This window comes from Danaus plexippus, chromosome 8, assembly GCF_018135715.1.
Source record: "Danaus plexippus chromosome 8, MEX_DaPlex, whole genome shotgun sequence".
Classification (NCBI taxonomy): domain Eukaryota; kingdom Metazoa; phylum Arthropoda; class Insecta; order Lepidoptera; family Nymphalidae; genus Danaus; species Danaus plexippus.
This window is the reverse complement of record NC_083542.1, coordinates 8425442-8441866: the sequence shown is the minus strand read 5'-3', so window position 1 is coordinate 8441866 and position 16425 is coordinate 8425442. Positions and strand designations below refer to the sequence as shown.

Here is a 16425-nt window from a genome sequence, read left to right as displayed (position 1 = left end):
TGAGGTTTTAATGTTTAATAATAGAATATGAATTAAGGGCAACAACAGCTTACAGCCGTTTACTTATTATTGCACATCGATCTACACTTTTTTGATGTTTTTTTCAACGGAATATATAGTAGTTTACTATATCTGTGTATGAATGAATATTTAAAATCAGGTTTAAGGAAACAAATCAATTTGGAAACGTTTTCTCAGTAGCAACGAGCAGTATTATGAAATGATACGGCTGAATATGTCGGATGTGAGCATTTTGAAGTGGGAAATATGAATTTATCTCTCGGTGTTTTATGAGGTTTCGTTGATGTCGCATGCCAGTATCGATTAATTGATTAATAAATTTAAGTATAATTGAAGTTGGTTTCATTCCACCCCGTAGTTTGACTTGACGTTTTCAATGTCGCTCTGAAGCGCGGGAAAATAGCGGCCGCTGTCAGACGGAGGCGTGCGTCCGCGGCGGACGGGTCGCTCTACTGTGCAGTGTGGTGTGTGTATGGTGTAAGTTGTAACGAACGAGGCCTTACCATGGCGATATGCGACAAGTGGGTCGCGATCAAGATACTGGAGTTTGTAAGTATGGTGTTTGTTATTGGGATAGACGCTTGGATATAACACTCGCTAAAAACATACGTACATACTAACATAAATAAATTTTAATATATCCCCTTCCAAATCCCGCGATATTGTCTCCGTTTCTCATATTTATTATTTTCCTATAACTATTCGTATAGACATTTGTATTGTCGTATTTTCTTTCATTTACCATTTAATCCCGCTCGCCGTAAACGTCTTAAGAAAACGAATGTTTAGTACATTATATTTATTATAAAAGAAGCTATAAATATAAAGTTGCACATAATATTGCGCATGTTAAGTGTACATTTGCATTAGTGCATGTAAACAGACACTACCTGCATAGAATTTTTTACCGTTTAAAGACATCGCAGGGCTTAAATGAAAGGACTTCATATTTGAAAAACACTCCCAATTTTGTTACGCAGAGACATATACAAGCAATATTAAGTAGGCTATAAAATATTTTTCTAACTCTTAATAACAATATTCTTTCATTACAAGTATTCAGCGTCGACAATAATTAATATTTTCGTTGTGGGCCGCGATGACATTATAGTAAACATGTTACCAAATGTGCAGTTTCGTAATATTAGGTTTGGGCATTCGCGGTTACTTCATCTTGACTCGAGTACCTGTCGAGCGATTTAGGAGCTATATGAATTGGTTTAAGAAATTTGTTACATAATTTGAACCTCAAGAGTGAAATACATGTGGTTTTTAGCATTTATCACCGGCCGTCATTGGTTTCTAATTATATATTTTAGTTTAATTAAAATAATTCGACTTCGATTTTACAATAGAATGTTTTATAAACTGGACCAAAACTGATTTTATTCTTTTATGTAGAATTAAAACTTTTAAATATATTTGTTGTGTGTCTTAAGCTCGGAATGATAGTTTCTAATTGAGAACTTTACAGATGCAAACATATCTTTGTAAGTTTTGTATATATGAGGCAGAAACTAATTATTTCTAATATGTTTATGAACAAGTCCCATCATTTGTATAATATGTAATTAATTAGATATTCGGTGTACTTTATAAACATCAGTGTAAAAATTTAATTACACAATTAATAATTACTATTTTATTTCGTAACACAAAGGTTTACTGACATTCTGAAATGACCACAGTGTTTGTTGTTGAAACCTCTTCCGTATTGATCACAGTTATATTTACTCAAAAATATAACTAAGTAATAATGTCTAGTGATTTTAACATAGAATATAATAATTTTTTTTTTTTAGTGATGTGTACAAAATATAATTTAACCATCATATTACTTTGTTACCAACAAATTTTAATAACAATTAACAACAGAGGACACCAATTATGTATTTCCACGGTTAGGAATAAATGAACGAGCTTGTTGGCGGCTGTTTTATATGTTTGTGTATAAATAATGGCTTTAATAATATAATAAAACCTTGCGCGAGTGAGTAACGTGTAATTATGTCGCCCGTAACGTCGACAACATTTTAATGGAGTTATATTTATTTAATGATATTTAATGTTTTCCTCAATATGTGAACACGCCATAATCTATCGGCGTCTTCAATGCCGGTCCCACGGTTGACAATAAGAGGTCGTGGCTTCGAAGGTTCTGTAGGGCTAGCACCAGCTACCAACCTGCTATTGTGATCCCGCATTGTTATAAGGACAGGCTTCTGTTTAGGACGCAGACACAAATTATAATATAATCAAGCGTTGTTGGCCAATGACTGTGCATATATGCTCAGGGAGTAGGTACCTATTTATTTAATGTACGCATACCTACCTAATGTTATTGCAAGTTGTAAGATTAGGTTTTTTTGTTTATATTATCGATCAAGTTCAATTTAAAATTAATAAATTAGTTTTTAATTTAGCGAACTAACGAAATAAATCTGTCACGACCTTCCGATTATCTTCAATAGCTACTAATTGGAGTGTCGAGATGTTTTATTTAAAAGAGACACAACCTGAGGAATGATGGATAGCTTCATTGAGACTAACCCGGGGGCGGTTGCGGGTTCTATTCTTTAATGTGCATGATGCTTTATATTTTGTCAGACCTGAAACTATTAACCAGATATTAAGGTAATTTGTAATTATTGTGAAAAATTTGGGATTTATAAACTTTTTGTCGGAGCAGAGCCGCGTATGCAGTTTAAACTTTCCAATAAAAGAGATTTGTTCAAGCTTTGACATTAAATAAGTTCGTTTGTTATTCTCTAAAAAGTTTTAATTCCTTCAACAAAATTTGAGTATCTTTTAACTTTAAGTAAGTCTTAATTTATAATTTGTTTGTCGCTGGATAGTTGATGTGCGTGGCGTGCCTGGTGGCAAAGCGTGTGTCTACCGATGACGAGGCGCGTCTCGCTCTGCTGCTACAGAAGTTGTCCCGGGAATGGTCACTTCTGACATCCGTAACCTGGGACGCCAATGGGGGCGCGTTTGCTGATGCGGTTTATGGAGGTTGCAAACTATTTGTATATATATTTTTAAATAGGGCTGCAAAAAGGATTCATGGGAAATCAAAATATATTACTAAATATTGGTACATAATTTGCTTTTGCTGTACGCTGTTAGTTATATTGATTAGAGTAGGTATTGCGTTGCATTTGTTGTTGGAATGTAGTTGAGGCTCTTGACTCATGTCGAGGTTAGTGTGTAGGCAATAAACATTATAAGAGCTAAAGTAAAAAATAACGCTTTAACAGCAAACGTTTAGAAGTGTAGTTCTGCCTCTCTGGTCACTTTGTTACAATAAGATATCTGTTTATAAATTTCAGTATGTTAGTGTATATTTACGTGTATTTCAGTTTATATAGCTTTCTAGCCTATGAATATTTTGTTCCGGCGATTTGTTTGAGTGCTAAGTCTCGAGGCCTCGTGATTTATCTATTTGTGTACAGCGCCCTACTAAGCCTCGTTAGTAAGCCGAGCTCATGCTGTCTGTGCAGGTTACGTCGTGATAACCTTCGCCTTAATCATCGGCAGAGTCTTCCAAGAGATACCGAGGGGCCGGAGGATTTTGGAAGGCATTTTTCTCGGCTTCGGATTGATATTCTTCCTTATTTTGGGTAAGATGGTTTTTTTTTATAAAATTTTAAACTCTAAGATCCGGAATAAAACGTTACTCTCTGTGCGCAGGTGGTCTAGAGTTGGCGTCTCTAGATTCAGTACCAAATAATTTGATAGTGAACGCGTCGGTGCTGGGATCGCTGTCTCTAGCGGTGGCGATACTATTCCTCATAGATCTCATGGGTCCCAGGGTCTACACCGCCACACGTCCCTCGCAGACGGATAAGACATCACACGCGACAGAGAAGAAGATAGCTACTGTGACGGAAACTAAAACCAACGGCCATATCCCGAACGGAAAGCAGAACGGACACGTACCAGCGGAGAGACCCAAGGACTTGGATCTAGACGAGGGGAAGAACACGGACAAGCTTGACTCCAAGGACGAGGCGGACCTCTTCCATGAATCTAAACCATATACGAAGCTTGACGACCTTCCCATAGAAAAGGTTTTGGAGAGGTCAAAGTTCGGTTCATTGCGGAATGGAATAGAGTCGGGTAACTACGTCCGGTTATCCGACCCCCTCGCGCCGCTCAATATACCGGACAGGCTGCACTACGAGCAGGAGCTGGCGAAATTCAACGAGAAGTATTTGAGAGAGTACATGGACTACGGCCCGGGCAGGCTCGCTGTCAAAGAAAACTACCTGCCTGAACTGCAGACACCCGTGTTCTCTAAGATACATAAGGCGAGGACGAAGAGTGCCTACGACGAGCAGCCGCCGAGCTACGAGCAGAAGAGATCGGCCAAGTCTCCCACCAGAGCCAGGATAGTGCCCGCGCCCACCATACAGCAACTAGAGGATTACCTGAAGAGCTCCAACAGACTGAAACGGGCCGACACTCCCGCCATGTTCCCCATGGAGCCCATAGAGGAGAGAGACCGGGAGGCCCAGGACACACACGGCAGGGCCTCGGGCACCCCCACCGACCCGGGGTACGTGCAGTACACGGCGGGGAGGTGGCCCGACAACACCCGCGAAATACGGACTCCCAGGCACAGCCCCACGGACTGATACATAGGGATTAGTCGGTGTACACGCGATGGACGAGTGCCCTCAGCTTGACTCAATTCGTTCCCGGTTTCCGTGCTCGTGGTCTAACCTAATATTCGACTGCCACAGCTGTGACGTCACAAGCCTCGCTTCTGAGTAATCTCCGTCGTGTCAAGCGGCGGTCTTGTCATCAATCAGACTTGTGTTCCTTAATTATTTTATCGCTATTATTACACACATGATTTTTTACCTACATTGTCCCTAACACGAGTTCGCACCGTTAACTCGACACTGGCAGTTTTCGGTTTTTTTTTCTACCGTACGTTGGTAGTATCGTGTGCGGTGAATTATTAATGAAGAATCGGTGACTGTCTTCGTTTAGTTTGTTGCCGCGAGCGCGGTTCCGGTAAGGTTATAACATGTTACCAAGTAGTTTTATAATTTTGTATATTTTATTATAATAACAACGACGAACACTTTTTGTAAGTTAGTTCCCATAATAAAATTGTATATAGCTATTAATAAATTTTATATTTATATAAATTACGTACGTATTTTAATTAGTCATTTTAATTTTTTTGTCTCTGATATAACTCATAGAAGGTTTTTGTCAAAACAAAAGAATTAAAAGTCATGGGTTTTAAAGTTTGTTTGGCGGAGGGTCGTTGCTCTCGAGTGGACCATTACGTTAATTTGAAAATAATGAGTTGTGTGACGAGATGTTTACGCGGCGGCTGGTGATTAGTATGTCACTTCCACTCAAATATGGACTGATGGTAAGCAGCAAGGACATTGAAAAATATGGACTTATCGGTTATTCTATGTAGAATATTCTATTGCTTTTTTATCTGTTGCGCCGTAGATAAGAGCTTACGGCCCGAGTACACGTAATCTTAGCAGTTACACCGCAGCTCAGCACGCGCTTCCCACACATGAATGAATTGAGCAATTTTCCCGCTAACAAAAATGTCTTTGAGCATCGCTAATAAATGACAGCCTCAGTCAAACGCGTTTTATTACGTGAAGGACGACGTAAGATCGATTCCATAGAGTTATTACCATCTACTTGAGATATTATTAAGCTATTTCTAAGAAACAGGACTGCATTTGACTCCAAGGTCCTTACAAATATGAACTACTTATAAGTTGGTAACATTTCAAATAAATTTACGACGACCCACTACCACGATTAAGCAACTATAAACACAGGATTATAGTTTTTCTTGAGGATTTTTTTGTGTACAACTTAGGATCCGATTCTCATGAAGTAATTAAAGAAGTTTTCTTAACTAGGAAGACTCGGATAATTTTGATTATAATTCTACCTAAAATCTTTCTGAAGCTCAACTTCGTTTCTCACGAGTTTTTAAACCTTGTTGTCGCGATTGTCTTATTCCTTCATATCTTGAATCGAGATTTTTGAGGTGACTCATCTGGGAAAATCCTCGGTGGAAATGTTTTTTTTTCTCTTGTTTTGGCAAACAATTAATGTTCCTAATTAAAAAATTTCATTATTATTCTTAAAATGCTAACCTATACGCGCGTAGCGAATATTATGTCAAATAAATATTAGTGTTGATTTTTCTCGTAAGTCGTCTAAATATTTTTCTAATTCAGTTAATACTTAAAATACAAGCACCTTTACAAGTCGACTCCCATTTTATATTTAATGTCAAACGATGACGTTTGTCGCCATTTTTATATTATTGACGCGTTGTAAGATAATTTTTATTTATGGTTTCAAAAAATAAGTATTAGTTGTATTATTTAATGAAAACATATTAAAAATGACTGTGATTTACAAATATGATTCCAAGCGGCGGCGGACGGGGTCACGTTACCAGCAACCTTGCCTGCTTTAGACAAAGGATAGTATTAACGTGTGAATCCTATTCTTAATAGTTGAGACCTTCGCATTTGTTTCTTTCCTTTGTAGGGTTGCTGTTGAATACAAAGAGCCGTGTAATCTGGCAGTTACTAATATTGCACTGTTGTTATATTTGAATGTTCATAAAAAAGTCGCTTGAAATGATTTATTTAACGACGGTTAAAAAAATATTTAATGACGAAGGTAATTTAGAAACGACATAGAAAAACATAAAAAAAGTCGGCTTTTTATTGAAAATATATCTTTATTCGTATCTACAATATATTCATACAATGTTTTATTAAATATATTAATTACATGAAAGTATAACTCATGTGGACTCTGACCGTACGGTCTTTGGGTTTTATTATTTCATTATTTTGGATAACAACTAGACATAACGAAAAGTAACATTAAAACACGCAGCGAGAGAGTGAAGGAATGAATGGAATGCTTGCGAAGAAACTAGCCTATACTGTGTACAGAGAGACTCACTCTACAGAGAATATTGTGACTGGTGTGTTAATATTAAGGAGCTGATAATTACTAGACGTATAGCACCGTTCATGTACAGAAGAACAGGAAATTTAGTAAAGAAACAACAATATAAACAAAATAACAGTATCCATTATAATTAATAAAATTTATATTATTAGAAAAATGGCGGGACTAAAACACCACGCTCAGTGTTGCTGTTACATATAACACGTGTTCCAACTTGGCGACACTGATGACATTAATGTTTAATAATTTGGAATGTACCTTGTTCATAATCATTACTTAATTTCACGTATATAATGTCATTATGAGTTACGTAAATATAAAAATATAGATTTTGTATCCGCTGACCGAGGTTTGTTTTATTTATAAAAGCATATATTAATGATGTACACTTTTTATTCTATGTACATTCTCCTCGTTCTTTTTGGGACTAAAATGAAAATAGAAAATATTGTAGTTATTCCCCATGTCCCGACGTCCTATTCCCATTTAAGTCGATTATTTTTACTCTCCGGTGATATGAAGGGATATATATTTTAAGTACATTTCACAACAAAGTACGAAGTTTAAGATTAAATATCGTCTTATTGTTAAGAGTTCCGGTCGCGTGGTTCCCGGCTCCCGTCACGTTCATTGGCTGATGAAGGCTGGAAGTAAGGCGACCGTTGATGAAAGAATTACATAAAGCATTAACCAAGTTTCATAAACACATGATAAAGTAAAAAAATATATATTCAGTCATTTCTTTTATATTTTTAGTACTAATAGTATATAGATTGCATTTATTTTTAATATCATTATCATTTCCACTGTCAGCGATGGCTTTCTCTTTATGCTTGTAAAATTTTGCTACTTGATTGAATACTATAAGTTAAAACTTCTTATTCAAATTAACATGTCAGTCAAGGAAGGGCATGTATCGTAGGGCACAGCCCGCTACCTGGTGAGTGCCTCGAATCTCCCTCCCTGTTATCTCTCTGCAGGGCGATGTACTGCCTGATGAGTCTCGCTATCTCGTGAGCTTGTTCCGCCTGGAGCCGCGTCACTCGCTGCTGCAGAAGGGAACCGCACTTCACGTCCAGGAACAGAGTCCCGTCTTCGGAACGGACCTGTGGGTACGAAGGAGCCTCAATGTATTCATCAATAGCATTATAAGAGCCCACTCAGCTGATACTCTCAACATTCGCAATGTAAACCTAAGGATTGTCTTAAAGCTCGTTTCCATAAAGTCAAAGATTTTTAAATCAAACATAAGAAATGTACTTTACGTCGGTGTCATAACAATGTATTTTGTATACTCTTTGTAATCTGTGTCGTATTTTACCTTCCTAGTGGAGATGAGGTCGGCGTAGGGCCAGTGAGCGTCCGTGTCGTGCGTGGCGGGGTGCAGCAGGTGCAGGCCTCGCCTGTTGAGAGCCAGCACGTGCTCGCGCCATTCGCCGCCCTGCACGCGCCGCACCGCGAAGAAAGACGACCCGAACAGGGACCAGCGAGATAATACCTGGCACGGAGAGGGGACGTTAGAGGGCGTGGCATTCATGAAGATATTATTATCGGCTAATTCTATATTATTCTATATTAAAGATATATATTTTTTTTCCGAAGATTAAGTTAAGAATTTGCAAAAATATCGGTTCACAATTAACTTACTTGTAAAACTTTGGATTTAGCTGCGGCAGGCGACAGAGTCCTCACAGTCGGCCACTCGTTGCCGACCCACGACGCCCACTTGTTAGGACGCGGCTCTTTCAGAGCTAGGAGAGGCTTCGGTAGGAGGAACTTGAGGTCCCTGGGGTGTGGTGCGTCTGGCAGGCCTGCCGCGCGGTGTAGCAGGGCTGCCACCACTGCTGCGTCACGAAGCACCCCCGCCGCGGGAGCGCCTCCCCCTGGCAACACTAGCAGGAGTCCTTCTAGATAGTCCGGGGCAACCTGCGGGAGAAAAATAAGACTTAGAGAATACTGAAACATTGAATAGATTTACGTGTTAAATAATTATCACGTGATATCGATTGTGATCAAAACATCATTCTATTAAGAACCTTTTCATCAGCAGGAGTGAAAGTATTAGCTGGTGTGTCGCGGTACCTGATTGAAGAGCACTTCAGTGTACAGCGGCGGAGCGTCGGTCCTGAGCGGGTGGTGCCACACGGAGCGGCAGAAGATGAGGTAGAAGGGATGCTGAGCGCGCTGCAGCTCCGTGGTGACGTCCAGAACGTACTCGTCGCCCGCCAGCGGCATGGTGAGGGAGTCGCCCGCCACGATGCAGTACAGGGAGAACTCCGCGCGCTCCGCCGGGTTGCACACGCCGATCTGGACACACAAGCACTCGTGAAGGAGCGCAGAAAGATTTACTACACGTCACACGAGACGTCACCGGGCCTATTCTATATAATATTTATATAATAAATGAATAGATTTATTTGGGATAGCGATTGTTATTTAAATGTTTATTTTATTTGTACCCTAAATATGTTTCATAAAAGTGTCCGGCCTTACGTTGTAAAAAGTCTATGTTGAGATTATTGAATTCTAAAATATTATGTACTATAAGTTACAAGTAATATCTGCTCTTTAGCGTCATAGACGTCTGTATCCAAAGCTAGGCAAGGGGCCACGAGGCCCCACGAACGTCCAAAGTGACCCAATACGCCCTCATGATACTGACCAGTTCGCACAGGTCGTCCACTATGTCCTGGACGACTGTCGCGCACCTGGTGTTGACGACCCTCTCCGCTCCTCCCGGCAGGCGGTACAGCTGCCGGCGAGCCGACCGACCAGCTGACACAGCCGTCACCTGGAAACAAAACCAACACACGCTGTATGCAGGAGGAAACAGCGAGCACATTTGACGCATCACATTGTTTGTAGCTGAAGTATAGATATAAAATTTCGTTGTATATTTTTTTCCTTCCGGACGCCACTACCGCCCCTTCCCCAGCATCTTTTTTACCTTTTGATAACCTCCATCATGACTAATGTCAGATGCTTTGCTGTTCACAGACGACTCACTTCTTCCCTTACATACGAAGAACAATCATGACACAACTATTGTTATCTTCGTGATGAACTCTAACTGAACTTCTTTAAGACCGGTGCAAACATTTATTTACTACGGTTTACAAACAAATGGTAGTTGAAGTTATATATCAAGGTAGCAAGTCCGTTAGTGGCTGTACCTCCTCGACGCTGGGTACGTTCTTCCTGCCTCCGCACCTCATGGTCTTCCTGAAGTTGGCGAGACACACGGCCGCGGTCCCCTGGCACGGCCTCCGCCTGTCCGCCGCCGCCGCCGACAGGTACTCCACCAGGAACGGTCTACGGTTCATGGGAGTCATTGGACAATGTCATATAAAAATAAGGAACACCGACACTCCCTGTTTCCTTAAAATGGCTTTTGAAATAATTATGAATAAAGGTAGTTGAATTCGTCCGCACGATTCTCGTGAAAAACTGAGTCATTTTTAGTTAGCGATATAAGACAACTGAACCTTTGTGGCTGCATTATTATGGACATTTATAGTCGGAAGCTGATGGCTATAATGTGAAGTAAGGAATAGCTGTATGAGAGCTGTGATTGCGTGAGATCTGCTATGTTCCCTACCTGAGCGTCTCAGAGCAGGTGAAGTATGAGGACAGTATAGACATGAGCCTCCAGGCTCGCTGGCACGAGTCGGGCGCGTGCGAGCGGTTGGAGGTGGTCTGCTTCATCAGCTGGCAGTACACCTCGTCACGGAGCTCCGCCACCGAGTGGCAGTGCTGACAGGACAAACACACGGACATTGAGGTTGGAACATACCGGTCGACATTGAAAAGACAATCAGGAGAATAGGCTGCAATAAATGCCTGAGTGAACTTAGCACTCACCATGAGAACAGTATAGACACATTTCACTTCCGTCAAATCCTGATGCATGGCTCGCTCGGGAGGCTGCAGGTCCCCGCAGTAGGCTCGGATGCAGGTGAAGCACTCCAGGGCGGGCGGCGCGAGCGCCGCCGGGAGGCGCAGGAGCGGAGCCCGCAGCGGCGTCGCTTGCCACTTGACCACATCCGTCTGAGCCTTCCACGTCCACTCGTTGCGCTTCGCCTTACTCTTGAGTGACGAGTCCGCTTTTAAGATTTCCAATCTGTGTTGAAATATAGAAAATATTAACTATTTTCTTTTCCATTCAAACACGACTTTGTTATTTAAATATTATTACTATAACGATAATATAGCGACTGATTATAAATTAATTACTTTACATTTCATTTAATATCGCAATTCATTAATTAAATTTGAAAGTGATTTTAATTAAATATACTTATAAAAATATATATGTTTCTTCTAAACTGTTTTAAAAGTGTTTTTATACAATAAGTCTACTTCTAATAAGCAGCTTAACGCACGTCGCAGTCAAGTAACTAGCTTTCGAATGTATTTTTTTTATATCATCGTGAATAGCGATTACTGAGTAAAAACATTATAATCAATTTAGTGTGTGGCTGAATAACGGATTACTTTGACAGTAAACATCAAACGACTTAAAAAAATTTTTTTGAATATGGAACGTGAAACCGAATTTAAATTTTTTTATGTAACATATTCGATTCAAAAATTATTCAATTCAAAAACCATAAAAACACCGATATTTTTATTTAAAAGCGGAGAAGTCAAAGTTGTTATCGTTATATAAATTAAAATTGACATGAATATTTATAATAATATTCATAAAACTGTCCTCATTTCATAAAAACGTTTATATATTAAATATTCATAAATAAAGTAATCTTCTTGAACGTGTATTGACTTACGACATCCAATCAGTGATGCCTTTCTAATAGTATTTCAGTTTAAGAAATTTTTTGAGTGTATCTATTTTTGTATGTTATTAGTTTTTAATCGCGTGGTTAGTATTGTAAAGTTAATAAGTTGACCAGGTTTTTGGATTAAAGACAGAAATTTATGGCTATCATTATATATATATTAATCGAAAATTGCTCGCTGGAATATGATGATAAAAAATATATCCTCTTTTACAATATTTAATCGTAAAATGATAAGAACTGATGATGAAAGAACGTAAAAGGATGAAAATGCAATTTTTAATGTTTATCAATTTTTAAAAACGAGTATTTAAAAAAGTTTAAGAGTTAACTTTAAACGGTCAATATGACATAATTCGATAGCTTAGACGTCGGCCTTCACAATTGTATTACTTCCATGTAATTGAGGCCGATTCATACATACTTCACGATGGAATTACTATTATGTAGCACATATAACAATGATATTGTAATAAAAGTAAAATATCTTTGTACTTCTACTTATATGTTCATAAAATATTTATATAACGAATGTCAATAGGATCTTGGTTTAGAATTTATAATATGTTTTTAATGAATTGTTTTCGTCCTTACACGCAAATATATAGGTACAATATTAATGAAAAAATACTTTTATACTGGCTGTGTATCCGTAGGCGCCAGCTTTTTTAAAAAAAATTAACTAAATTTAAAAATAAAAACTGCCAATGAATATGGATATTATATATTTTGCTAATTGACCGTCGCGTGTTTTGTATTTAATTATTATAATTTATACGGAACAATTAACAATTTCTAGGAATTTTAGTGAAAATTTTTATTCAATAAAAACTACGAATAAACATTGTCTGTCATCGCGACTTGTATTTGTCACGTTAAAGACTTTGTTAAAATTTTTATTTTGTTTCAATACAAAACATGAAAGTAATTATGAAATATAAATAACATATATTCATAAACACTCATCGGTTGGTTATTAAAAACATAAGGATCTAGGAAAAAAATATTTTAAATTTCAACAATGTATAAGCGATAGTGTGCGCGATCGCTACATTTTTTTTCTGAGATTCGATCACATAAAAATGTTTAGAAGAGTTTAAACTCGCCGGAGCGAGATTTCAAAAAGCAGTCAAAATTATTTTCATATCTAGTGTCGAGTTAACGTTTGTTAATCCACACTTTCAAACTGGCCAACGACCGAATAAAAGCGACATTAAACGAAAGTGTCTCAAAAGTAGCGTGTATTCAAATTAGGAGACCGATTCGTGGTCCATGGCTCACATATTACGTAAACAGATATATTTTATGTCATAAATAACAATTTTATATACACAGAATATACTTAAATACATAAAAGTAATAATAATGCGGCTTCGTCTTTTATTATTATTATCCGTATAACAACAATCACATATTCAAATTCGTTTACGTGCTGAAAACCACTTCACAATACTTCATACACCGACATATAATTTATTTATCACGTAATCCTCGAGTGATTCTTACAGTAAATTGCCTTTAACTTCCTCACAGTGACATACGTCGGCGTGTCGGTCAATCGAGTCGCTGTCCGAAAGACTGTCGTCCGACATGTCGGCGAACTCCGCACTCGCCGACATATTGTTATGACAGTCGATACGTTACTGAACGCTATGCCAGCTATCGCGCGAAAGTCGAACGGGAAGGAATTAAAAATAAATAAAAACATTCGCACGCCGTTCTGCTTGTTTACATACGATTTTATAACAGTTACGTTAACATCATGAATTATTTAAATATTATATAAGTTATACAAATATCATAATGTTTACTAAATTAATTACAAACGTAATACGTGTAACGTTGCGTGAAATGTATAAGAGACTGCATAAAATATTATAAGTTAATCTGCCAAATTGAATGATTAAATCTGCACAATTTTAAGTTATAACTGTCTTATAATTGACCGTGTTGTGTGAAGCTGACAAGAAAATCAAAAGGTTTTTTAAATGTCGCATTTAAGATAAGGTCGATATGATAGTTCCTAGTAACTATTCCTAATACATAGAATAAATAAGCGGATTTAATAAATTAAAAATATTTTCTTCAAATAAAAATTCTATCATCTTAGGTTTCTGCTAAATTAAGTGTTTTAATTGTAGATTTGAATATATTCTTTGGTCATTGTTATATGAAAAATATATCTTATTTCTAAACTCTTAGCAACAACGGAATTCCTTTTTTGAAATGAACACTAATTCAGACGATCTTATTTCTATGCTTTCTGGTAATTATTTTAAGAAGTATTCAAATATTAAGAAATAATAAAATATTTATATATATTGACAGCCATACAAAAGTACAATCGAAATTTGTTTAAAAAAAACTAGTGGCGTGCACTCTATAGATGCAAATAAGCACTGCATACCCTACCCATATAACAACTAAACCTATATTGTTTAATTCTTACTTTTAATCATACCTTACGCAATACGACTGTTTACAGACATTTAATGTCTTTTGAGTCACGATATAGTAAAATTGTTAAAAGTGTCAATTATCAACGTAAAAACTATCATTTTCGATCGGCCGTTGCTAACTGCTAGCGCCGCTATGCAGCCACAGCGGCGGTAGGCTCAACTACTCCGTGCTTATTTTCCATACAAAAATTCTCAAGGACGATCTACAAATCTCGGTTGTATGCAGAAATGTTTGCATGTGTGTGTGCGAAAACATATGTTGAGTTGTATTCGAGAAGCACTACATGCTTTTTTTCATTTAAAATTTCGTAGAAAGTCCGTCAATTGACAAATGAAACGGGACTCTCTGATTGGTCGGTAAACTGTTCATATATTTTTTTCGCCATTTTATTATTATTGAATATTGTCATTTGTCTTTCTAAGCGCAAGAGAATAAGTTTTAATTAGTAAATAGTGAATTAATTTATTAGCGAATCAGCTGTGAGTACGGTGCTGGTGATGTGTGTTTATCGAAATTAATGACGATTAGATTTTGAATATTGTCGTTTGATAGTAAAATTAAAATAATCACAAAGGGAACGTGTGTGACCAGTTGAGAGTGAACTTAAAGAAAGGTATTGTTATTCTTTTTTATAGCAGGTTGTGTACACACAAATAAGTTATTTGTCTGTTGTTTTTTGTTCGAAGAGAGTTTGCAAATAAAATGTACTGTAAAGTTAGGTGTTAAAAGATAGAAAAAAAAAACAGTTTTCTAATATTATGTAAAACTACCAGTTGAAAAAAAAAGTAGAAATAACTATTTTGAATAGAGAAAAATCATATGTGGCCTTCATTGACTGTCATTGTTATAAACATGTCAAAAAAAAAATTATATTAATAACCGTTTAAAAATGACCCGAATATAAGTAATTAGTAGTGATTTTTTTTTAAATTTTACATCCTAACTAAGATGCTAAGCGATAGTGTTAGGTATTTATTAAGTTTTGGAATCCAAATGTAAACGTTTAATATACTTTTTTAATCTGTGTTGAATGTTATGGATTTATTATTTTAAAATGAATTTGCAACACAGTTGATATGCGAATGATTTTGTAGTCAGATACTTTTACTTCGTATGAGAAATACATTTTTTTTCAAGTTAGTAACTTTACGCATTAACGGATGTCTTTGGATAATCAAATTATATTACTGTACCTACTGTTTACAAAAATATTTTTTAATTGGTTTGTCACAATCACTTATTATCCTAGAAACTACAAAATACCACATAACACTGGTTTAAGGGAAACGTGAATACATTTATCCCTTATTTTTAACAAAAAAAAAATCTGCACTACACTGACTGTAAGGATAATGTTTAGGATGAATAGAATGCAACCTTGGCCTTAAAAATATCTATATATATTATGTCAAAATTTCGCCTGATACTTGCAGTCGATGCGTTAGCCTCGCTGCGGCAGCACACGGCATGACTGACGGTTCTATAGTATAGTAACAACTCCCACGACAAGTGTGGTGCGTTCCGCGCCAACGATGTTCTCAGTAGGACTGAACAGGGCTGAACATCTTTGTTTTATGGACTATTGTTGTTAGTAGACAGTACACTAATTTCACAATGACACCGATAATATAAGTTGAATAACGTATGAAAATAAACTTTTAAAGTGGAACAATTTAACATTCGTTCACAAACAGAATCATTGTCGCTTTATTGCATAGGATCGGTTTAATTTCTCACGCTTTTTATTTTGGATATGTAGTTCGTCAAAGGGAAAGTATACTTCTAGGCATGTAACATACGGATTTTTGGTCATATCGATATCGAAAACAGTTTCAGAACAACCCTAGGTCAGTAATTATAGAAATAAAAGTAGTTTTACGGATTCCTCACGGCGTACATTGAATGCAAATACAAAAGTACCACGCTTTTGCCATTACAGAACAATGTTCAGAAACAGATTATTCAGCTAATTATGGAATGCTTTTTGTTTTGTTGTTTTTTTTTTTTTTAATAAAATTTTGTTTCCTATGTCACTTAATATAAGTTTTGATGTCTATCCACGATGCCCACGTTCTCAAAATAAAAGAACAACTCTAAAATTATAAGTTTAGATTACTGCAGTCTACGAAAATCGTAATAATTCAGAAAAAAGCAAACG

The 16425-nt window shown here is 37.0% G+C and overlaps 2 protein-coding genes across 3 annotated transcripts in view; one reads left to right on the top strand and one right to left on the bottom strand.

Annotated features, from left to right (window-relative positions):
• The first annotated feature begins 438 nt into the window (after positions 1 to 438).
• On the top strand, positions 439 to 5183 carry LOC116772503 (uncharacterized). Of its 2 annotated transcripts, XM_032664724.2 has the most exons (4): positions 439 to 570; positions 2877 to 3033; positions 3522 to 3641; positions 3712 to 5183. In XM_032664724.2, exons 1-4 carry the CDS (start codon positions 526 to 528, stop codon positions 4656 to 4658), a joined length of 1269 nt encoding a protein of 422 aa, XP_032520615.2. In that variant the 5' UTR covers positions 439 to 525; the 3' UTR covers positions 4659 to 5183. The 2 variants fall into 2 exon arrangements, with proteins under 2 accessions (XP_032520615.2, XP_061377257.1); XM_061521273.1 differs by lacking the exon at positions 2877 to 3033 and having other exon boundaries at positions 447 to 570.
• Positions 5184 to 6749: 1566 nt separating this feature from the next.
• LOC116775343 (unconventional myosin-XV) overlaps positions 6750 to 16425 on the bottom strand; it is a 56910-nt gene continuing 47234 nt past the window's right edge. The window contains exons 24-32 of the mRNA XM_032668236.2: positions 10870 to 11128; positions 10607 to 10761; positions 10182 to 10320; positions 9671 to 9799; positions 9091 to 9315; positions 8656 to 8934; positions 8330 to 8506; positions 7946 to 8114; positions 6750 to 7652 (exon numbers count right to left, since the gene is read on the bottom strand). Of these exons, the coding sequence (XP_032524127.2) occupies positions 7636 to 7652; positions 7946 to 8114; positions 8330 to 8506; positions 8656 to 8934; positions 9091 to 9315; positions 9671 to 9799; positions 10182 to 10320; positions 10607 to 10761; positions 10870 to 11128 (1549 nt within the window). The 3' untranslated portion in view covers positions 6750 to 7635. The remainder of the gene's footprint in view (positions 7653 to 7945; positions 8115 to 8329; positions 8507 to 8655; positions 8935 to 9090; positions 9316 to 9670; positions 9800 to 10181; positions 10321 to 10606; positions 10762 to 10869; positions 11129 to 16425) is intronic.

What these genes read in the sequence shown, in the direction of transcription:
- LOC116772503 (XM_032664724.2), top strand. Translation starts at nt 526, where the DNA reads ATGGCGATATGCGACAAGTGGGTCGCGATCAAGATACTGGAGTTT. An exon ending in CGATCAAGATACTGGAGTTT is followed by an intron (nt 571 to 2,876) that starts GTAAGTATGGTG and finishes GTCGCTGGATAG; the next exon opens with TTGATGTGCGTGGCGTGCCT. An exon ending in TGCTGATGCGGTTTATGGAG is followed by an intron (nt 3,034 to 3,521) that starts GTTGCAAACTAT and finishes CTGTCTGTGCAG; the next exon opens with GTTACGTCGTGATAACCTTC.